Genomic DNA, 25,395 nt, shown 5'->3' on the forward strand with positions numbered 1-25,395 from the left:
TGGCTCACATCCTAATAATGAATGTGAGTTTGAAAATTAGCTTGTGCCTGATTTTACACTAGAAAAAAGGTTTGTTTATTGTCTCTCAAGAGAGACTGAGGTGTCAAATTGAAATTCAGTTTCATGATGCATGCAAGCAGGATGCTATAGAAGCAGAGTGGGGGTTTCTGGCACAACTTCACCTACATCCAAGACAACAACTTTATTGTTAGAGCAACATGTTTTTTGCTGTGGTTGAATCTGACAAAAGCCAAACGCTGAAACATGTTAGTCTTACAATAAAGTAGTTCTATTTTGTTAAGGAAAAACTCATCTTATTTATTTATTTATTTATGAACATTTATTAGAGGATCAACCCCATGAGATGCAGCATCTCGTTTTCATGGGGGTCCTCAGGATCATGTACACAACAATTCACATAGGTGAATAATGTTTGGGAGACTTTGAAGTATTCATCTGCCTGGAAAGGTTATGAGGTTATGTTGGACACTGACCTGCATGACAACTGGGTACCATTGTCTCAATTTACATAGCATAAGTTCATAAGCTCGAAATTCCACAACATATATGCTCAAGTGTTGCTGAAACTTTGACCACATGCAGACAGGATCAAAGCTGTGACAGTAACGTGTACTGTATGTAACAGTGACACTTCAAGATTGTCATTTTGCAAGAAGAGGTTGTTCTCTTGAAAACAAATAACCAGCTAAAGAGATAATAAAACAGAAAGATTAACTGAGATTACTGAGAGGACATGGGCACAATATTTTAACTTCTCCCACCTGCTCAGCTGCAGCTGAGGCAGATGTTTTATTGCTTTTTTTTCTTCAAATTACATTTTCTCTGGAGAACAATCTACAACTGAGGCCTGGCACAATTATTTTAATTGACCTGCATGACATAAAGCAGCAGCCAGACTTGATTTGGGTTACACTTACAGTACTTGTCACAGTTTATATATAGGATGTTTAAACCCAGCTGGGTTTTGATGGCCCAATATTTTTTTATAGTGCTGCTACCAACAGTCATTTGCAGCAATAATTAGTATCTTTACATTTTTTTATGCACACAGTTTTATACTTATTAGGGCGGGGAAGCACTTGAAACATAGACCATAAGAGAACACCTTCTGTTGAAACAATATACATTTCATTTTAGCATATCTTAAAGGTACAGCAACTCACTTTACCAAAAACATGACATATGATTCTCGTTTATTTCCTTTAAATTGAGGCATAATCTAACTGAACAACTGTATGTGCAAAAACATTCCATTTCATTGCAGGTTTGTTTGCTGTTCATGAGATCATTGAAAGCATCTGCTTGTTGCAGCAAACACTTGCATATAGAGACATAGGCCCTCATTTATGAAACGTGCGTACGACCTAAAACAGGCGTACGACGGGCGTACGCCGATTCCTACGCAAAGCTCGGCATTTATCAATTTCGACGTGAGCGTAGGCTGCGATCAAATCTCACGTCTGGTCTGAACTCGTGTACGCAAGTTCTCGAGTCAGTGTGGACTTGCGGTGCAGCATATAATCAGTTTAACAGGAGAAGCAGAAGTCATCAGTTGATCACATATCAGCAATGGCAGATCTGGCTCTTTTAGAAGACCTCTATGCGCCGGTCTGCAACATTGTTTTAGCCTGTGGGGTTCTGCACAACATCACACAGGAAAACACGGTGCCATAAATGTAGCGATGGAGCCAGATGACCCGATGCCCAGAGAGCAGTGTCCAGAACAGCCCCAACTGAGGGCTATATGAAGGAGACAGGATATTATTCCTCACTTTTAAAAGGTAGCCTATAGTGTTATGTTTGGCAATGATATTCAATACAGGAAACATGACAATGCACAACATTTTTATTTATTCTTCAGGTTTTTGTTTCTCTTTCAAGTGAATGATTTATTTCTGCCATTGACCAAGTTATTTTGGCTTGTTTTTCCAGCCCCTCTGCTGTCAGGAGACAGAGTCCAGCACGGGGGGCGGAGGACACGTGCTCTCCCTCAGCTGACGAACACGAGTAAAATAAAAGACACTGCATAAACTCCGCTACCGTGTATTTATTTAATTATAGGTACACCTACATGTAGGCCTAATAGATTGCAATAGAAGCCTGTATATTACTATTAGGACTATAGAAAATGTGTCAAGGATGTATAAATTAAATAGGCTAAACTTCAGCTGGAGTCCGATTTACTACGGCAACACTGTTGACCGCATCAGTGATCTCTTTCCATCCCGCATTCTTTCTACAGCCTTTAATACCAGTTTTCAGGCTGCCAAATAGTACACACGTTAGTGCAAATTAACCGGAGATATCAGGGTTTCAATCTCCACCTCTGAAAAGTTCCGCTTCTCAGCCGGATTATGTCTCGCCATGTCGTAAATTGTAGGGGCGAGGCCTCAAAACCCAGAATATATTGGGGCGTGATATTTAAATGACGTTCGTTTCCAGCCGCCGCATTTATCAATGTACGACCATTCTTACGCTCGGATTGGTATGATACGAACTTTTCATGAATCCCACGTGAAGCCTTTCGTAAGATAATTTCTGCGGTCATATCTGCGCTGGTTTCTACGTTAGGTTGATAAATGAGGGCCACTATGTGTAATATATTTTTTGTTGCTCTCTTCCTCCAGGCATACAGAGGCACCGTAAAACCTTTCGTCAACTTCAACGCCAAACACGATGCTGAAATCCTCCATAAAGCCATGAAAGGATTGGGTCAGTTTTCTTAACCTTTTCCCTCTGCTGTTTGCCCAGGTTATATATCATGTGATCCTCTATGTTATATTTGATATATGAAAGATGAGTACATCTCAATTCTGTATATAGTGGAAAGCTTTTTTTCAGATGGGAGTTAAATATAATATAATATAAGGATTCCCCAACACCTTCAACAATATAGTCGCATCCTTTAAGCTACAGGTTTATTTGCACATACCCACAAGTGAGAGTTGTGTCTTGTTTATATATTCATGTGTCATTAGTATTATAAATACAGTTGTTTGTTTAAAAAGTATAATATGATATATTTTTACTATACAATTTAGGCTTGTTCTGACTGCTGTCAGGGAAGACTTTCCATTTGGTGGTCTTAACAATAAGTGTCTACCTCTGGTGCTTTTCCCAGTGTTTTTGTCTAATTAGAAGAAAACCCGAGTATCACCAAGTTTGAAACATAAACTTTAAAGAAAAAAATTCAAAGACACGTCACAGCGCTCACATTTCCACAACATGATCTGCAAAAACACCACAGTAATGAGCACTTATTATACGCCAACATACAGACACACAGAAAATAAAATCTGTCAGTTCTATAATAAGCAGGACTGCTAAACCATCTGAAATGGTTATAATAATTTGATATCTTTGTATATGCTTAATGATAACGTGATAATGCAGGCAATATTTTACAGGTGATACTAAACAAAGAAAATTATTCTAAGTTAAAACTTATTTTAATTTATGTGAAAAAAATGTGTTTTTCTATTAAAATGGAAAATACTTGAATATTTTATCCATCCATCCATCCATCCATCTTCGTCCGCTTATCCGGTGTCGGGTCGCGGGGGGAGCAGCTCCAGCAGGGGACCCCAAACTTCCCTTTCCCGAGCAACATTAACCAGCTCCGACTGGGGGATCCCGAGGCGTTCCCAGGCCAGGTTGGAGATATAATCCCTCCACCTAGTCCTGGGTCTTCCCCGAGGCCTCCTCCCAGCTGGACGTGCCTGGAACACCTCCCTAGGGAGGCGCCCAGGGGGCATCCTTACCAGATGCCCGAACCACCTCAACTGGCTCCTTTCGACGCAAAGGAGCAGCGGCTCTACTCCGAGCTCCTCACGGATGACTGAGCTTCTCACCCTATCTCTAAGGGAGACGCCAGCCACCCTCCTGAGGAAACCCATTTCGCCGCTTGTACCCTGGATCTCGTTCTTTCGGTCATGACCCAGCCTTCATGACCATAGGTGAGGGTAGGAACGAAAACTGACCGGTAGATCGAGAGCTTTGCCTTCTGGCTCAGCTCTCTTTTCGCCACAACGGTGCGATAGATTGAATGCAATACCGCACCCGCTGCGCCCGATTCTCCGACCAATCTCCCGCTCCATTGTCCCCTCACTCGCGAACAAAACCCCAAGGTACTTGAACTCCTTCACTTGGGGTAAGGACTCATTCCCTACCTGGAGAAGGCATTCCATCGGTTTCCTGCTGAGAACCATGGCCTCCGATTTAGAGGTGCTGATCCTCATCCCAACCGCTTCACACTCGGTTGCGAACCGATCCAGTGAGTGCTGAAGGTCGCAGGCCGATGATGCCATCAGGACCACATCATCTGCAAAGAGCAGCGATGAGATCCCCAGCCCACCAAACTGCAACCCCTCCCCACCCCGACTACGCCTCGATATCCTGTCCATAAATATTACAAACAGGATTGGTGACAAAGCGCAGCCCTGGCGGAGGCCAACCCTCACCTGAAACGAGTCCGACTTACTACCGAGAACCCGGACACAGCTCTCACTTTGGTCATACAGAGATTGGATGGCCCTGATTTGTTGTTGGACTTCTGTGCTAGTCATGGATTGTCTATAACGAACACCATGTTCGAACATAGGGATGCTCATAAGTGTACCTGGTACCAGAGCACCCTAGGCCGAAGGTCAATGATCGATTTCATAATCGTTTCATCTGATCTGAGGCCGTATGTTTTGGACACTCGGGTGAAGAGAGGGGCAGAGCTGTCAACCGATCACCATCTGGTGGTGAGTTGGGTCAGAGGGTGGGGGAAGACTCTGGACAGACCTGGTAAGCCCAAACGTGTAGTGCGGGTAAATTGGGAACGTCTGGAGGAGGCCCCTGTCCGACAGACTTTCAACTCACACCTCCGGCGGAGCTTTTCGTGCATCCCTGTGGAGGCTGGGGCATTGAACCCGAGTGGACAATGTTCAAAGTTTCCATTGCTGAAGCTGCGGCGAGGAGCTGTGGTCTTAGGATCTTAGGTGCCTCAAGGGGCGGTAACCCACGAACACCGTGGTGGACACCAGTGGTCAGGGAAGCCGTCCGACTGAAGAAGGAGTCCTTCCGGGATATGTTATCTCGGAGGACTCCGGAGGCAGTTGCAGGGTACCCGGGGGCCGAAGGGCTGCAGCCTCTGCCGTGAAAGAGGCAAAGCAGCGGGTGTGGGAGAAGTTTGGAGAAGACATGGAGAAGGACTTTCGGTCGGCACCAAAGTGTTTCTGGAAAACTGTTCGCCACCCTCAGGGGGGGGCGGGGAACCATCCAAGCTGTGTACAGTAAGGATGGGACACTGTTGACCTCCAATGAGGAGGTAATAGGGCGGTGGAGGGAGCACTTTGAGGAACTCCTGAATCCGACTAATACGCCCTCTATGTTAGAGGCAGAGCTGGAGGATAACGGGGATTGTCGTCGATTTCCCAGGCGGAAGTCACTGATGTAGTCAAACAACTACACAGTGGCAAAGCCCCGGGATTGATGAGATCCGTCCAGAAATGCTCAAGGCTCTGGGTGTGGAGGGGCTGTCCTGGTTGACACGCCTCTTCAACATTGCGTGGAAGTCTGGGACGGTGCCAAAGGAGTGGCAGACTGGGGTGGTGGTTCCTCTTTTTAAAAAGGGGGACCAGAGGGTGTGTGCCAATTATAGGGGTATCACACTTCTCAGCCTCCCTGGTAAAGTCTACTCCAAGGTGCTGGAAAGGAGGGTTCGGCCGATAGTCGAACCTCGGGTTGAGGAGGAACAATGCGGATTCCATCCTGGTCGTGGAACAACGGACCAGCTCTTCACTCTCGCAAGGATCCTGGAGGGAGCCTGGGAGTATGCCCAACCGGTCTACATGTGTTTTGTGGATTTGGAGAAGGCGTATGACCGGGTCCCCCGGGAGATACTGTGGGAGGTATTTTATATTTAATTTAATACATATTTTTGCCAAATATTAAATATTGGCAAAGTTACATTGTATCGTACCACTGAGAATGAGCTAGGAAGGTGATAGTTGACTTTAATATTAATTAATGTTTTGGTCACCAAAGTACTATTTTCACTGTAAAACAAATTTCACTTCAATAATACTAAATAGTTATATGTGATATGTATATTTTTTGTTTAAGGCTATCACATTTTCAACATCCTACATTTAAATTCACAGTATCAAAATCAAAGATACATAATTTTCCTCTTACCTGTAGTGCTATTTATCATTCTAGATAGTTTTGGTGTGAGTTGCCCAGTGTTGGAGATATCTGCCATAGAGATGTTTGCCTTTTAAAAATATGATGGCACTAGATGGCACCTCGGTTTGTGACACTCAAAGCGCCAAAAATACATTTGAAAAACTCAACAGTAATGTCTCTTTCCAGAAATCATGACCCGATTACTCAAGATAATCCACAGACATGTTTGTGAGCATTTTCATTTAGGAACTATTTTCTTTCTACCATAGTTCAACTCACACCAAAACAATCTAGACTGATAAATAGCCCTATAGGTAAGAGGATAATATGTATTTTTGATTTTGTGGTCCATTGTCACTCTAGGCCTAGGGCAAATGTGGCTGGCATACGAAGAGGACAAACCTACAAAACAAGATGTCAGAAATCAGTTAACCTAGTAGGCATTAGCAAGAGATGGATAATTTAAAGGATGTGTCACATTTTGTCACATAATTTATGTCTGTATTTGAAGGCTTAGTTTGGAATACATTTTAATAGTTTAACCTTTGACACTGTTATTGTCTCTCAGGTGATATTATTTTGAATAGCAGAGATGCAAAATGCGAAATTGCAATAAAAAACGTCCCTCTGCAGTCATTAGTGTAAATCAATGGGCCTGATGACAATCAAATTAAAGGTGTACTACAGGCGTTATTACAAGGTGTGACAATTAAAACTGATGCTTCTTCCGCTAAATATAACTTTACTGACAATCTCCTCCTGTATTGGGGTATGCTGCAAGCTGTCAATTATTCTCAAGTAGATGCTTCTGTTAAATGATGGGTACATACATGATAATGCTTTATTAGTCCTCATATATAAGAAAAGAAGAAGAAATTGTTTGCAATATAAAGCTGATTGTTGTCTTTATCCACATTCATCCCCTTTTCTTTTATTCGAGCTAACCAGGGATGTACAAAGAATTTCAGCCTTGGCTGACAATAAAGTTGTATCGTATCGTATCGTATTCCAAAGGATGTCTTCTGGCATTTGTTTGTGTGAAGCTCACACACATTTTATTTGTTATGTTATTTAATGCTTATTGGATTTCTGGCGCAGGTACGAATGAAGATACGATCATCATGCTTCTGACTGCACGCAGCAACGATCAACGCCAGCAAATTAAGGCAGCGTACAAAAAGGCCTACGGAAAGGTAAGCTGAGCCACTGAGAAGAAAACTGAGAGCTGGTGACAAGCAGCAGTCACACTGATGGTCATGGGACTGACAGGTCATGTCAAAGTGTTACTTTGTCCTCCTCACTTATCCAGCATCACCTGGATGATGTTTAAAGACACAGAGATATCTGCAGCACTTACTCAAGTTCATCTGTCTTCCTACCATCCCTTTATCATTTTTTTTTCCTTAAAGACTGAGGCTTGTTCGTCTGTCAATCCTTTCCAACTTCAGTCAGTCACAGAAGCCATTTTTTGGGCTATTTTGCTTCCATAACATGTCTTCTTTGAAACTAGTGGAAATAAATGTATCCATATTTAGGTGTTTATTTTACTTTTTCTATTTGCATCTGTAGAGTTCTCCTAAATTTACCAAAAGTTAATGCATATTTAAAAAAAACTCTAAAATAATAATAGTCTTCATGTAAGTAATCATCTGGGGAAGTTTTGTGATGATATCTATTATTAAATGTAACCCTATTCACCTTTAGTGTCTTTACATCACATGTAAGGCCGTTTTCCCGAAAAGATTTTTTTTTGTCATACTCTAAGCCAGACATCTCCACTTCAGTAGCACTAACCACCACTATCACCAAACCTTCCAGTTTCATTCCTATCTATATTCTGAAGGTTTTTACTGAGGGGTTTGTTCATAAATTATTCATAGCCTGATTTTTATTCCTAAAAACATGGCAAAGTGGATTTTCCTCCCCCCCCCAAAACACATATTGTCTTAATGTAAGTACTGAACTGGGGAAGTTGCATGGTGATGTTAGCAGTGGTGTTTTCCCGTTAAAAGGACTTTTGCTTGTAATGTAGTACCTTCTACATTGCTGTATTGCTGCTTTTACTTAAGTAAAGGATCTGACTTTTTCCACCACTGGCTTCCTCAGCTACACTAAGGATTAAAAGTAATTTAGCCACCTGAAACATCACATTTTTTTTGTCATTTGGAATCAAAGAGCAAGAGTTGACATTTTGTATAAACATACAGGCAGAGGATCATAGAAGAGGCAAGAAGGCAAATACAGTCTTAATGGAGCAGAGTGCAGTTAGTTATACAAGACCATTTTACGCTCTCCTGGTCTCACTTTTCTATCACACTGTCAAGTGATTTTATGACCACCTGTGGATTGAAAGCAGAGAGTTAATTTGCTTTCTGTGGATGTTATTGAAAAGCAAACGTAAGTGCTGACTGGAGTATAAATAGATGAGGCAGTTTGAGAGAAATAAGGTACATCAAGAAATCACAAAGTAGTTCCTGGCGTATCTCTAAATATTAGTGTTTTGTCAAACTCAGCCGACGAATGAGAACAAATTTGCTGTTATCACTATTGCTGCTGTGTTTCTATTATATGTTATGAAATGTAGTGAATGCAAGAGACACTGCCTTAAACTACTCATTTGCAATAACATCTGAAAAGAGAACTGGTGCCAAAAAGTCATATCTCTTACGGAGTGCATGCTCTTATTTCTCTGCTGCCAATTTCAGTTTTCAGTTTTCATCATTTATGCTCAGTAATGCACCTTTTGACAAACCTTTCATACGAAATTTGATTTGAAATAGAAACCGGTTGTTATGTGAAAAGAAAGATGACTTATGTAATGAAGAAATAAATAGGCTTTCCGTTAGAGGTCTCACATATTGAGCTGTTAAAGAGATGAGTGTTTGACTCTATATTGAACTGGCCAAGCAGAGTAGATTATAGGATCACTTGGTGTATATACAGACACACACACACACACACACACACATGCACACACACACACACACACACACACACACACACACACACACACACACACACACACATGCATGCTATTACTCTCTCTCTCTCTTTTCAGTGACTTTATTCAGGTCGCACACCCAGCAATGTGATTCATTGCATTAAGAAATCAATAAAGCCATCCATGAGTAATATGTGCTGTTTGATTAGCTGGTAGTTTGAGTAAATATAGCTTTTCTGAGGAGTTCATTTCTTATGATTATCCTCATTCCTCTGAAAATGACAGCAATGCAGTGAAAGGTCACTTATGCCCTTATTTTTTTGACACGAGGATCCTGAATGCTCTCTTTATATTTTTTGGCTTATTTGTAATTTCATGATAATCGACATTTCTGGGAACTCTAGACTGTCTATTTTTCCCTTTTGCTGTAATGAAATTGTTATGGTTCATGCATTTAAAGACTATTCCTTTGAATGGAGTTACATTTACCAGACAGCTCATTTGTTCTGTTTCTTTAACAGCATTTAAGTGTTGCAAAGTTAAGTTCAATATAAATACAATTATTGCTTTTGTTTCTCTCGTCATCAATCATCTTCTCCGGACAACAGGACTTGGTCAGCGCTCTGAAATCGGAGCTCGGTGGGCTGTTAGAGAGTCTGATTGTGGCCTTGATGACCCCGCCTGCTTTATATGATGCTTCCCAACTGCACAAGGCTCTCAAGGTAACTGGGCTAATTTTCCTCAGATGCTCCAGATTGCAGGTGTTGCATGCAAATGAGAAACCCTGAGGCAATTCACAATTAAGTCAGTGGTATTCATGCACAGATGTTCCATGTTCTGATGCTGAAACACTCAACTGAGCAGTAGACCTTTATTTTTTCATGGCACTCACTTCAACTTGTCAGAGCAGGAAAACAATGATGAAGACTTCCTTCTATTTAAGCCTTGCCAATAAACTGGCATGCACAATACCAGAGCTCCAGAACTGGCCTACATGAATGGAACTTTTTAATTCACCTGTGATCGACAAGTTGAAATGTCTGCCATGAGAAGGTCATATTTCATGTTGCCATTTAAAAGATGTGTAGTGAAAGATGTGTGGTGCATTGTGCCTTGTTGATGAGGCTGACTGCAGAGGGGAAGAAACTGTTTTTATGGCGGGAGGTTTTGGTTCTGACGAACCACAGCCTCCTGCCACAGGGGAGAGGTTCAAACCGTTTGTGTCCGGGGGGAGAGGGGTGAGAGGGATGAGAGGGATGAGAGTGATGAGAGGGATGAGAGGGTTGAGAGGGATCGCTACAATCTTCCCAAAAAAACTGAACCAAAAACATAACCTCCTTGGCATAGGTAATAATATGTCAGACATATGTATTGATGCTGTGGGCTAGATATATTAGCCAATTAATTTTTATAGATAGATAAATTAATAATATTTCAGATACCTTATTTTCTTGACTCATCACATACTTGCTTTTTTATGTCACACTTAAGGCTCATGAAGTTTGAAGGAAGGAAAATAGGTTTTAGCAAACTCCTGGATCCTCTTAAAAGTTGCAGATGTTTTTTTTTTTGTTCTCATTATTCTTTAACGACATTTACATTTGTATTAACAGCTCGGATGAAATGTTCAATCAAAGTGAATGAAAAGCATCTAGGACTTGGCCTTGACATTTCCATATCACATACTGCTCCATTTCCTTTTGGCATGTCAGACAGTTTTTGCTGCAAGGTTAATTACAGCAAAGAGAGGATAATTTGCTTTAAAGTATGACTGAACCTCAAAGCTACTTCTTTCTCCAACTGAGCTTCTTCATTCTCTAATTGCATATTTTAGTTTGTTGTGCTGACAAATTGTACTTATTTTCTTCCAGCATTTAAAAAAAAGGTTTTGTCTGTTTTAGTCACTAATATTCCTCTTTACCAAACATAAGATAGATAGATAGATAGATAGATAGATAGATAATACTAATATAAGACGGGATAAAATAAAAGAATTGCTAACACGCCAAATCCACGTTGTCCCGTATTGTGTTTGGTTCCCAGGGTGCCGGGACTGATGACGATGTGCTGATTGAGATCCTGGCCTCCAGGACTGCCGAAGAGATTGAAGATATCATCAAAGTGTACAAGAAAGGTGAGTTACTCAGCCATGAAAGAAAGAGACAACAGCAGATACACATATTTACTGTGACTGTTGTGACTAGGCATGGGCCGGTTACCGGTTTCAAGGTATACCGCGGTTTGAAAAAGTCACGGGTTCAAAACCACTACAATTTTCTGTCATACCGTTCCTAAGATATGAGCTGTTTTGCACAGAAAGTGCACTTAAGAAATTCCTGTCCCTGCCAGTGTGCAGTGTGTTTAAAAATAAAAAAATTTTGCCCAGAAATAAAAAAATTTAAAGCTGTAATTGCAATACAGTTATTTTTGCTGAAGGTTATCATATCGTCAAAATCTTATACCAGCCCATGCCTAGTTGTGACTGTTAGTTAGGCTCTTTGTGTTTTATTGTGAAAGGGTGAAATGTGACAAATGTTGAATACATATTTCAGTATTATGAAAAGTTTAAAGAGCAACTTAACGGCAGCTGAAAATCTTGTTTTTACTGCCCTTCAATGGAGATGTTATAAGTGTACTCCAGGGTGTGTCAGTGCACCGTGAAATCGCTGTTGGGTTTGATTACAGGTGCAACACACTTAAAACTTTTAGCGAAATAACTGCTTTTCAGCCTGGTATTAAGGTACTCTTCAACAATATGATTTAATATACTTGTATAACATCCACCATAGGAAACATGTGCCACCACCAACAAAATAATCATGGGCTTAAACCTATGTGTGGTTATGAACTGTGACTGGTATATTTTCTACAAATAAAACAATAATAGATGGATAGATTTGTTCACTGTCTCTTAGCTTAATTTTATTGGAAATCTTTTCTGGGATTACTATACATTCAAAAAAACGTGGCAACACTAAAAGCAACCAATAGTAAATAGTCCAAAGAGTGGCAGACGTATTTATAAAGCAATATAAAGTATTAAGAAGGGGACTCACCTTTCATCAGTTATTATTTTGGACACATTTAAGACCAACTTTCATTCCAGGGAAAAATTATGTGTATTGTTTTATAGGATAAAAAAACTAGCTTACTTGTATAAAAGCCTCACACAATAAGTTAAAATGTTTTTTGTCTTATTTCGTTATACATTTCTAGTATCTTTTCTAGTATTTTCTCCAGTGAGTAGAAGATGTAGAGGACTTCATTCCCTCGTGCACATGGTTACCCACTGTAACATGGAGGAGTTCTGTCCCTGGTGTAATATACTGTATCTTAACACCTGTCTCAAATGTGTCGCTGCAAGAATCTCTCTAACATACCAGCATCAAATTGCAACTAACCACAATGGAAAATAGTATGTGACAGCAAAGGTACCAGGAGCCAAAGGCACCAGGCGCCAACGTTTATTTGATCTGGACAAAAGAGAAGGCCACACTATCCATAAGCCGACTAATCAAATTTCTGCTGTCGGAGATCCTCCTGCAGAACGGAGGACGGCCCACTAGGGTCGATTGCAACCTTTCCTGTCGTGACAGGGAGGTGTAAATAATCGTCTGCCCCTCTTCTCCTCTTTCCTCCAGAGTTCAGCGGAAAACTGGAGAAAGACATCTGCGGTGACACCTCGGGGCACTATCAGAAACTACTGGTGATCCTCCTGCAGGTACAGAGGGGGGCTGCTGGAAAGACTTATGTTTCCTTTGCCTGATAATGAGAGCCTCTGGTGATGCCATTACACAGTCATGGGAGGTTCAGGTGTGGGTTAGTGGAGGGGAGACGGGGACGGCACAATTACACAGTTGGTTTCTCGAATGTGTTTTGGTTTACAGACAGAAATGTGATCTTCTTGGTTCTGGGACATTTAGCAGATAATGTCATCTTCAGGGATTACCTAGGTTAGGAGAGAGTATGAGTTCACTGTCTTTCCAACCACGCTAACCTGATTTTTCTTTCCGTTTGTCCATCTGTGTGTCTGTCTTTCCACCTGTCCATCTCTCTGTTTGGTTGGTCATTTGTCCTGCTGTGAAGGGGAGCAGGGAGGAGGGAGTAGACGAGGAGAAGATCGAGAAAGACGCTAAGGTAAGAAACAAGAACATGAGAAGAACATGTTTTGTGTTGATGTCAGCGAAATATAAGCATTTTCAATAAATAACCCAAAACTATAACCAAGTACTGTACTCGTAAGTAACATTTTTGACTACTACTTTATACCACTGGTCCACTACACTTCAGAGGCAAATGTTGACACTAGATTAACTTGATAACTTCAGTTGCTTTACAGATTCAGATTAACAAAATATACAGTAATCGACAAATACATATTTGGTGTGTTATTATAGGTGAAGAAAAGGTGGGAAATTCACAAGCTAGCAGTGTATCAAAATGAGCTCCATCTTTACCAGGTGCAACATTATGACCACATTAAAGCATCAATAATTGAAAATCTAATAATATAATGGGCATTATTCTGACATGGCCATTTTGTATAATGAGTACTTTTAATGCTGATATTTTTGTACTTTAAGAGTAAAGATGTTGTACTTTCAGTAAGAGTTCCCATGACTTTTACTTGAAACAATAAAATACCTAAGTACTTCTTCCACCACTCCTGGAGTCTTTGCTAGTTGCCTGGCAACTGCTCCCAGCCGAGAAATAATCCGGCTGTGGCACTTAACCCCCCCTGATCTGTCTGATCACCACCAAGAGCCAGGGTCTGCCTGAGGTTTCTGCCTGTTAAAAAGATGTTTTTCCTCGCCGTTGTCGCACCAAATGCTTGCTCTTGGGGGGAATTGTTGGGTCTCTGTAAATTATAGAGTGTGGTCTAGACCTACTCTAACTATAAAGTGTCCTGATATAACTTCTGTTATGATTTGACATTTTAAATAAAATTGAATTGAAATTGAATTGATCTGGTAAAAAAAAAAAAAAAAATGCAACCATTAGATCTTTTGAAACTGCTGTGGTTTCATTGTTTACAACTGATGCCTTGAAATGAATGTAGTAATAGTTCAGTGATTATGTAAAACGCAACATTCTTTAAAAACTCAAGATTTAGTGAAATGAGCAAGATAAACAAATATACAAAATAGTAACCATATACAAAATAGTAAACATGGTTAAAAGTTAAAAGTGAAGTGAACCGTGCAAATAAAGTGGCAACAGTAAGCCTATATAAATGGCAGTAGTGGAGTAAAATATGTGTGAATGCCCTTGGGTGTATTGTCCTTCAAGAGTTTATTGTTCAATGTTAAAGGCTCTGATAGCCTGTGGGAACTCTTCCTCAGTCTCTCGTTGTGTGATTTGTGGCTGAGCAGGCACTTGCCTGGTTGCAGCCATATAAACAGTCCATTGCTGGGGGGTGGAGTCCTTTATCATCCCCCTAGCTCTGCTTATGCACCGCCTGTTGTACAGGCTCTGCAGGGAGCGGAGCGCGGCGATCCTGCCCTGAGAGGAGCTGTTGAAAGCCTACCGTCAGGACGCTCTGCAACGCAACAGAAGAAGGATAGCAGGACTTTCTGTGAAACCTAGAATTTGAAACTCAAAACACAGCAGATATCCTGTGCAAGCCTGTAAATAACATTAGTGTGACAGAGCATATTTAACTTGATTTCACTATCTTCTTTCAAATGTCAACATGTTAAGGATGTGAGGCTGCTCCCCAAAGTGCAGCTAAAGGCCAAGAAAGCTCAGACGAATAGTCAATAGGATAAATGAATTAAAGCATATCAACCTTCGGGAATGGAACATCTTATTTCCTAACGATCAGAATTATTAATCTAATTATTGATATTAAGTTGTGAATTGGGATTCAGTAATGGTAAACATTAAGCAATCCTACATGTATCTGCATGTACAACAAATTATCAAGATACCAGTCCTGCTTCACTGGTGACAAAACTTCTATTAAAGTGATAAACTGCCTTGTCATCAGCAGAGGTGGAAGAAGTTCTCAGATCCTAGAGAAGTAGAAATGGTCTAAAATACTCGTTGAAAGTAAATGTCCCAAATTCAAAAGGTTACTTAAGTAAAATGACCGAAGAATTATCAGCACAATTATCAGTTTTGGAAATTGATCTTAATGCCTTAATAAAAAAAATGAGGAAAAATCCAACCTTTAAGGACACCAATTTTCTTTGTGAATGAATAATGTATTGTAAATAAATAAATGTTCTTCCTTAAAATACAGGGGGCATAATTATAGACATCCCTATATTAAATTCCCATAGAGGAGGGCAGATTTTTATTTTTAAAGGCCAGTTATTTCATGGATCCAGGATACTATGCATCCTGATAAAGTTCCCTTGGCCTTTGGAATTACAATAGCCCCACATCATCACATACCCTTCACCATACCTACAGATTGGCATGGTTTTATTTCAGTTAGCCTAATAGCTGGTTTGATTTGCATTGAGAGATGATCTTATGGAAAGTACCCCATGCCAATCTCTAGGTATGATGAAGGGTATACATTACTCATTCACAAAGAAAATTTGTGTCCTTAAAGGTTGGATTTTTCCTAATTTTTTTAATTAAGGCATTAAGACCAATTTCCAAAAGATTTTATTCCTCTTTTTAGTCAACTTCAGCATGGGTTCATAAACTTATATAGGAGCAGTTTAATGTTCAGCAATGTGGAGCCAATTGTAGATACTTTGTATATTACTGGGTAGATAAGTAGTATATAACTCCAACATATCACATAAGCATGTTTAAGTGTCTAATAAATGGAGTAAAAAGTACAATATTTCTCTCTGAAATGTAGTAAACTGGAAGTTTAAAACAACATAAGTAAAAAGGAAATATTTAAGTAAAGTACAAGTAAGTCAAACTTATACTTAAGTACAGTACTTGAGTAAATATAATTAGTTACCGGTACATTCCACCACTGGTGAAAAATACACCATGTATAATAATAATAAGAAGAATTGACTGAAACTAATTACACATTAATGAAGAAAAATAAGAAGTGCTGCACTCAGATAGATGAATAGAAAAAGGACTGTGCAGCGTACATTTAATGGAAGTCAATGGTATTGGTTGGTCTTAAAAAGCACCCTAGGCACTCTGACAGGAAGTTAAAAATCCTTAAATAATACATGGATAACCAACATGTTTCAACTTAAAGAGACTTTATCAGGGTATAACACATTTAAAAGTATGTCAAGTGTTATACCCTGATGAAGTCTCTTCGATTCGGAATTGTGTTTGTTATGCATGTATTAATTTCTTTATTTTCAATTTACTATCAGACTGCCTCGGGTGCTTTTTAAGATTGCCAACCAATACAATCAACTTCCATTAAAAGTCATCTAAACTTTCCTTGTTTTTTTTATTCTTACACTACATATCAATTATCTGGATGAATTGTTATTTCTTCATTTAATCAAATAATTTGACCAACAGATGAGAAATGAGAAAACAGAGCTGCAGGTGAAAGTGCAGATTTTCTGTCACATAGCAAAGACAAATTGAGAAAAACAAAACTTTTCTGTGTTGTTTTGGCACATTGCAAGGTCCTTAATCAGTGCTGTAATTCCTGCTCTGCCTTTGTTCAAATACGTCACAAAAAACACAACGTTTTCTGTATGGGTTGGTGAGAGTCTTATTGTACAAGTGTGTGTCCTGCCATTACAGGACTTGTTTGCTGCTGGTGAAGGGAAGTTTGGCACAGATGAAGAGACATTCGTCACAATTCTTGGCAACAGAAGCGCAGAACATCTCAGAGAAGGTGAGTTTGTTTGTGCCAGAATATTTGAATGTTGTGATGTGCAGAGGTGTAATTTGTCAGTCACCTGCTGTCACCAGCTAAAAAAAAAAAGAGCAAGGTCAGTTGCAAACAACAGACAGTTACTGTTTAAATAAAAGTTAGAATGAGCAGTATAAGTAACAACAGTGAAAACATCTCAAGAAGAAGAGAAAATCTTGGAATTTCAAGTTCCTTCTCTTTCAACACAAAAAAAAGAAATAAAAGAAGTGCTGAAAGACCTAGATAATGGTAAAAAGTATAACAAATCAACGAGAAGAAGTGAGGTGCAGGAGAGGCCGGAACTCGTCCAAACTTTGACACACAAGGTGAGAGCGTGACAAAAACAGTAGACAGCACCAAAGTTTGTAGAGCTTACTAAGGTGTGATCAACAAAAACCACAAGCTCAGCGGCAGTCCTGAGGGATAAAAATGTCTCGCTGCAACAGAGAAAGGTTGGAGAGGAAAATGGAGAGACTGCCGACTGAACACACGACTCGCTGAAAAATGAAAGTGGATGGACTCGTGCAGCAAGAAACAGGTCAGTTGACGGGTTATACAAAGCTAAAGTGAAAGGGAACGTGATTACCAGCAATGAGCGGCCATTAGAGGAACTTTATATTAAAGTGCATCAACGAGTCCTCATACCTTAAAGAGAAAATAGATTGCTTGCCAGTATCTTCCAAAATGACCTGTAACACCTCTGATCTAGCACTTCTCTGGTCATGTTTATGCAACTGGAAACATAATTATAATTTTTTTTATTTGTTTTAGATTATTTTTTGGGCTTTTATTGCCTTAATTGATAGGACAGATTAAGACAGGAAAGTAGGAGAGAGATTGGGAATGACATGCAGCAAAGGGCCAAAGGTCAGAAATTAACCCGCAGCCGCTGCGACAAGGACCGAGCCTCCGTACATGGGGCGCACACTCAACCAGGTGAGCGAACCAGGCGCCCCGGAAACATAATTATAAACTTTATTTATAATTTTTCTTTAAAACAAGTTACCAAGTGCTTTAAATGGGAAAACTAAATAAAATTAATTCAGCACTATAATTAAATAGTCAGGCAAATTAAAAATACAGATAATTCAATTCAATCCAACATCTTTATCAATCCCACAAGGGGCAATTAGTTAAGAGCAGCTACAGACAACACACATATACATATAGCACACAAGCCTACATATAGGCCTACACCCTAGAGAGTAGATAAATAAAAAATGTATATAGAAAAATATATAGATTTTATTCATTTAAAAGTCGAATTGCAGCAGGGATAAAAGAATTAGAGTGGCGATTAGTTTTAAAAGCAGGTAAAATATAAAGACGTCTTCATGGCAACAGAGAAAATGACTCAGAAGAACATGATCTGAAGAAGACAAAATGCTTGTTGGTTAAGATTCATTGATTATAAAGAGAATTTAAATCTTTTTTTTTCACACCAATATTTTTGGAGCAGGTTTTGACTATATTGTTCAGGCTGTTTCTGTCTTTCATTGTGAGGCTGTGAAACCAGCAGATAAAAGAAAAAGTCATAAGGCCTTTGATAAAAGATTGATAAAAAACAACAGAGAATGTCTGGCATGACGGACAATGAGTTCAGTTTCCTGAGTAAGTGATGTCTCTGTTGCCCCTTTTTCACAACAGCCTCAGTATTAACACTGAATTCAAGGTGGTCATAAAAAAAAATATTTATATGAGGGGACCATTTCAACCTTTTTATTGTGAATGATTGACTCCCTCCCTAGGTTGAGCGTGTCTAAAATCGATGAAAAGTTCATTGGTTTTTGAGACATTTCAGTCCAAGAAGTGTTTCTCACACCAAGAAACAAAATCAGGGAGAGCCTTCCCATGATCAGATCATGACAGTTAAATAGAATAAAATACTCAACAATAAAAGGAGATACAATAAAAACATTGGACTGGAACATAAATGAAAGGCTTTCTTAATAGTAAAGTGAAAATAATATTGACTGATGGTATGAGATGGGATGTTAACGTCTTCGGTGTCAATTTCACATATGTTTTTTAACGCAATAATCCAACCTGACCTCCTCCTTAAAATTATTTACTGCAATATAACCACGTCATGATACTTCTACTTCTGTTACTTAAGCAAAACACTAATTACTCTCCAGACCTCAAAAAAACATGAACGTAGGTTGCTTAAACAACCATTGCTGTTGTTTTTCTAGTCATGTCTCTTTTGCATTCGCTCCAACAATTAGCCTTTCAGCCACTTGGCCATGAAGTATTTACCATCCCCAGTTGGTTTACTCTAATATCCTGTCCTTGGATCTTAACCTAAAAGAGATTGTTTAGAATATAGGGGAATGGCATGCTTTAGGCATGAATAGGCTGCTGAAATAAGCCCCACACATCACAATACGTGTGGCATCCATATTCTCTTGACCAAGTTGTGGCAGCAATAAACAACAATATCCAAACGACTACAATTGTTTTAGTTTTTTTGGTTTGCTAAATTCACGCACAATTCGTGTGTCTGATCAAGTGGTTACATATAATGTGATGGTTGTGCATATGGGTGATAATGTTGTACCTAATAAAGTGGATTCAGAACAATACTGCCCTACAAAGGTAAAAGACCATAACTCGCTAGAGTGTGGAACTGAGAAAAATGACTTTAGTTTTTTTAGTTGTCCAGCCAAATGACTTATAGGTAGGACACTGGAAATCTGACAATTAGATGGTTTAGTAATGAAAATATCTACATAAAAAATCTTGAACTCAAACTTGACTTTTGACCTCTATTTGTACTCCGCCTTTGTATTGTCTGCAAAAAGTGAGAAGTCACGCCAAGGCAAAAGGCAGTAACTTCCACATTATCAATATTCGGTGGCTGATCACCATTTACAAAATCATTACAGTAAATAAAATATATGTGTATAAAATCTAGGGATCATCTCATATATTTTGATGATTTACAATTACTTATAAGTTATAACCATCTATTTATTGCTATCCTGTACCCTAACTCAATTTGAGCATTCCAAAACAAAGCCAAAGAGTGGTAACTGGTGTTACAGTGTCCTGCCTTGGTTCCTCCTGGGCTCTTGTCTTGCACAGTGAATATCAGCTTCTGCCTTCAAACAGACGCTTTAGAGTTCATTCTTTTAATCGTATTAGACTTAAAAACTCCTTCATACATCAATCTATCCTATTGCTAAACCGGTTACATTAAACTCAGTGCAATATTTATTTCAGGGATATACATCTCCAAGACTTTGTCTGTGTGTATGTTTATGTCATGTAGGCCTACTGTTGTTATATATGTTTTCTCTGTTTCCTTATTTTTGGAGTTTATGTCATCTGTGGTAATGTCTCATGTATGTTTGTTGGTGTTATTAATCTCATGAATGTTTGGATGTATGTGTATGTCCTCATTAGGATGTATGTGTATGTCCTCATTAGGATGTATGTGTTTGTCCTCATTAGGATGTATGTGTATGTCATTTACTGTTTTTGGATGTATGTCTACGTGCTCATCTTAAACAAGCTACCCAGGGATGTACAAAGAATTTCAGCCTTTGGCTGACAATAAAGTTGTATCGTATCGTATCGTATCTTGGAAGTTACTGTTAAAACAACCCACTATTTTCGCGAAAAAACAACAAAATTGACTCAAGATACTTATTCACGTGATAATTCAATTCAATTCAATTCAATTTTATTTATAGTATCAAATCATAACAAGAGTTATCTTGAGACACTTTACAGATAGAGTAGGTCTAGACCACACTCTATAATTTACAAAGCCCCAACAATTCTAATAATTCTAATGATACAGGATGTCTTCAATGTCGCAAAAAGCCCCGCAAAGTTAAGGCCTTTTGCCTTTGCATGGCAGAATAGGCCTACAGTAAATGCAAAATACAATGCATTAAAATGCAGTCCAAATGTTAGTTTCTGCTCTGAATCCAAAACATTTTGAATGAATCCTGAATAGGGTTAGTTTCATCAAAGTGTCGCTGTGGTTGTTGTGTTCTTTGTAGTGTTTGATGCCTACAAGAAGCTCTCTGGCTCTGATATAGAGGACAGCATTGAAGGAGAGACCACTGGGCATTTGGAGAACTTACTGGTAGCTATTGGTAAGACATGTGATTTATTAGGATGATACTTTAGTGATCACAAAGAATGGGGCTTTCTTCTGACGTGCATTTTAGAATGAAATGCAGCAGAAGATAACACTGGGCAGTAGAAATCAATGCCAATAGATTGTGAGATTAACATGACACAAATTCAATTTCCCACAGAACCTTGACTATGTGTTGTTTTTTTCCTCCACAGTGAAATGTGCCAGAAGTGTCCCAGGGTTTCTTGCTGAATGCTTGTATAAATCTATGAGGGTAGGTGTTTCCAACAGTATCGCACTGAAGTTCTTCGTATCTCAGCATACGTTTTTCTCTTATGCTTAAGAGTATTTTTGCTGTTTTTTTCTTAATGAGGCTTCAAGTATGGGTAGAACTAATACCAAACCCTTTCAAACTTCCGTAAGGTTTTCTAGCACAAAAATAAGATATTATAAGCATAAACAGGTTAAGATATAACGTGTTTAATTGTTGTCCCCTTGGATCCTTTTGCATGTTTTAGAAATCAGAGGCTGCATTTTACACAGCTCACCGCCTTGCATCAGTGCTGATGTGTTTTAGATTGGTGGATTGTATTTTTCCTACTGGATTTAATTGGTTTCAATTAATTTTGATACGTGATATGAAAATCAATTAGCAGACTCTTAAAATGTTCTTGAGCTACTTAATCCATTGCAATGAACATCAAGTCTGCATTAATTTGTGTGGTAATGAAGTTTAAAGGAATAGACCAACATTTTGGAAAACATTGTATTCCCCTTTTTTTTTTTGCAGAGAATTAGATGAGAAGATTGATATTACTCTCACGTCTGTGTACGATGAATATAAAGCTACAGCCAGCAGACAGTTAGCTTAGCTTTAGCATAAAGCCTTGAATCAAGGGGAAACGGCTAGCCTGGCTCCATCCAACAGTAATCAAATCCGATTATCATTGGGGTGTAAAGCTTACTCCTAGCATATTTCCCAAAAGTTCAGACTGTGATTGAATACTGTTCTCAAGCAAGTTTCAAGAGTACACCATTTGATTTTCATATCATACAGAAATGAAGCCAACCACACCTGGAAGGGGCAGAAATATACATCCACAAATCTATATCTGTATACAGCATGCATTCGAAAAAATACTGACAAAAATGTACAGCAGCTAAAACTTTCAATAATCAGTACATTCTATTTTGTAAATACTCATTTTCAAGTAGCTACATCTCTTAAGGGAATTAAACTCTACACCTGTCTTACCATAACACTCTACCGTATGAAATATTGTTCGTGGATCTAAAAAAAAAACAACAGCACCTGAAAGATACAAAAAGAAAGATGTTTTACAGTTTTGTCCGCTATAAAGCTGGATGAATATGTAATATCATAGATTAACACTGGCTGCTGAAATAGTTTGGTTGTTTGTGTGTATGTTAAGCGTGCTGGAACTGATGATGACACCCTGATGAGGATAATGGTGTCGCGGAGTGAGGTGGACATGTTGGACATCAGAGCCAGCTTCAAAAAGACTTATGGAGTGTCTCTTCACTCCACAATCCAGGTACTTAGTTATTGCAACCTTCTCAGTGTTTCTGTTTTTTTGGTGACTGTGTACTTAATGTACTAAATACTCCAATCCTTCAGATAAAAACAAATGCATTGCTATAAGACTCCCCTGATGCTCATCTATCCCTCTGCATGCTTTAAAACGCCAGCCGGGTGTACTACGCTTATGCTGCTTTTACACCAATCACGTCGGTGCAGTGATGGAGTGAAGTGATTTACCTTAAATGCCTTGTTCAGTGTGATGAGGCTGAGATGAGATGAGGCTTCCCTGTTTTTCACACAAAGCCAAAGTTAATTAATCTATTCTCCTGGGGCAAGATATTCCTGCAGTGAAAAGTTAATGCCATCCTCCTGTAGAACTACTAAATGGCTGAATAGATTAATAAGACATTATAATTAACCTTTAAAATATATAATTTAACCTATATATATTTTTACAGTTTAAGCAGAGTTCATTTGTAGTTGATTATAGCAAGTATTACTTCAAATTGCTCCCTTCATCAAAAGTATTCATATTTCATAGTGACATTTTTCCCACTGATACCATTTCATATCACTTTCTTTTATTACTTTTCATGTTAATAGACCATTCTCACAGCTAATATTTTGAGCAGTCAGTTACAGGTGTAACACATAACTTCTATTAAGGCTGCACTTCATTTATAGATGGCGCTGGACTGGTATTCGGCGTAAAGGTTTTTATTGGTTTACTGGCTCACAATTAGCCAGAGCCATAGTTATTGTTGTTAGTTTCACCTGTGCTTTTCCTGCTGTGATGATGCTCAACAGATTCTCACTCCCATCGCGTAAAATACAGATGCTTGGTCAGGTGCCTTTGGCGTTGTTATTGATGCTAAAAGTCTCCTTTAGCATCATATCTAAATGCGCTTTATCTAAACACGCTTGGTTGGGACTATTGGTGTCATTTTTGAAGCAGTTAGGTTAAGGAAAAGGTCGTGGGTGGGCTTACGTTTCCATGATACGCGGGAAGGTTTAGGAAAAGAAGAACGGACGGTTGGGTTCAGGAAAACAATAACAGGACAGTTGGGTTTACCGTAGTCGCTCTTAGTGCTACGTCATCTTCAAACCCCGTGTAGCTGCTGCTCTCCCTGGTGTGTTCGACACAAACACTGAAGAGCGCTTTTTTCGTCACTTCAGACGCTGACAGCCACTGTCCAAATGTCTGTATTTTACGAGTTGGGAGTGAGAACGGGTTGTGATGCCATGTTCACCTTCATATAGGAGCTACCATAACAACAAGTTACTGACTTGTCAGTGGCATTCACATAAACCCACTGAAGTGCCTGAAAAAGTAAACCAATTTCAGCCAAAGTCTGTCACTCGAGAAAATTCAACCCAAATTTATAATAGATTTTGGGCTATATTTTGAATGCTGCTACTTTTTTCCCATCCCACATGATGTGAACACAGCATAAAACTGTCTGCTTTATAAAGGATCAGACACTTTTGTCAAAAGCTACAATGACAGCACAAGCCATTTGGGGTTCAGTGTCTTGCTCAAGGACACTTCGACATGTGGGGAGGAGGAGCAAGGGATCCAACCCCCCGAGCTACAAACGCCCACATTCACAAAAAGTGACATTGTGACATTTGAATGTCATAGGGAAAAATACCAATAGAGCATTTTGAAATAAAAAATATCTAGAATGGAAACGAAGCTAAGTGCCCCTATCGATCCAGAGTCGATTTAGCGAGAAAAGAGGAACCTTCGGAATTTTATTAGATGGATAAAATAAACAAGGACAATGTGTCTGTTGTTTTTTGCAGGAGGACACAGCTGGAGACTACCAGAAGGCTTTACTCTACCTTTGTGGAGGAAATGATTAATGCTGTTTTATGATGTGTTTAGCAGCTGAATGATGAGCTGCCACAGTACTGCGAGACTAAGCTACACATGAGATGAACTTATTGATCTGGTGTTGTTGATTCTTTTTTACTTTAGCTTGATTGAATTAGTGTGATTTATCCACTTGTCATTTTTGACTTATGACAACATCCTCTGCGTGAAGAGAGTGCATTGACTTAAACATTTATTTAGATTTTGTTTAATATTAGACATAATTTAAACAGAAAACAGCTCAATAATGAGTACATGTGCATGTTTTGATTTTAATATAGAGAAGAAAGGTAGCTATGTATGAAATAACTTCATCTTTTAACACTTAAATTCTTTTGTGCTGTGATTTTTTTGTCAGATTTACACATGTATGTTAGCAGTTGTTTTCAGTGCTCTCACAGCATGTGTTAAATGCAATTTAGAAAATCCAATACTGCTGCTGAATTATTAAACCCTACATTTCGACAGCTCTCGCCCTGCTCTCATTAATTACAAACGAACTGCTGATCCGGACTTGAATTGCAATGCAACAGTCAGTGATTAATAAGTAATGGGAGACTATTAGACACTTGTTGACTCATAAAGACATCTGCTGCCTCCATGTCTTTCGGCATGAACAGGCCTGATGTCTGACAAATCTGGTCCTTAGATCAATAGATAGGAAATGACTTCACTTTTCTGGAGTTTTACCACAGGGTGGCAGCACAGTCTGAAACAAGCAGGCGTTGTTCTCTATGCTGTTTTCATTCACAGTAACTTACAGTTTTTCTCAATTGCTTTGGCACAATCGTCGAATGACTATTAAACTTTGTCTATTAATATGAACAACATTAGGTCAGTTGTTCACATGACTATAGTCATTTATAATTGCTTTGGCACAAAATGACATTGACATTGTTACATCAGATGACATTGGATGACCCATGAGGTTGATACCTTTGCA

The 25,395-nt window shown here is 39.0% G+C and overlaps 1 protein-coding gene across 2 annotated transcripts; it reads left to right on the top strand.

Annotated features, from left to right (window-relative positions):
• The first annotated feature begins 2,505 nt into the window (after nt 1-2,505).
• On the top strand, nt 2,506-24,811 carry anxa5a (annexin A5a). Of its 2 annotated transcripts, XM_028589814.1 has the most exons (11): nt 2,506-2,733; nt 7,294-7,388; nt 9,745-9,858; nt 11,180-11,270; nt 12,778-12,857; nt 13,223-13,273; nt 16,829-16,922; nt 20,954-21,049; nt 21,249-21,307; nt 22,467-22,589; nt 24,383-24,811. In XM_028589814.1, exons 1-11 carry the CDS (start codon nt 2,601-2,603, stop codon nt 24,440-24,442), a joined length of 996 nt encoding a protein of 331 aa, XP_028445615.1. In that variant the 5' UTR covers nt 2,506-2,600; the 3' UTR covers nt 24,443-24,811. The 2 variants fall into 2 exon arrangements, with proteins under 2 accessions (XP_028445615.1, XP_028445616.1); XM_028589815.1 differs by lacking the exon at nt 20,954-21,049.
• The last annotated feature ends 584 nt before the right edge of the window (nt 24,812-25,395 follow it).

This window comes from Perca flavescens, chromosome 10 (assembly GCF_004354835.1).
Source record: "Perca flavescens isolate YP-PL-M2 chromosome 10, PFLA_1.0, whole genome shotgun sequence".
NCBI lineage: Eukaryota > Metazoa > Chordata > Actinopteri > Perciformes > Percidae > Perca > Perca flavescens.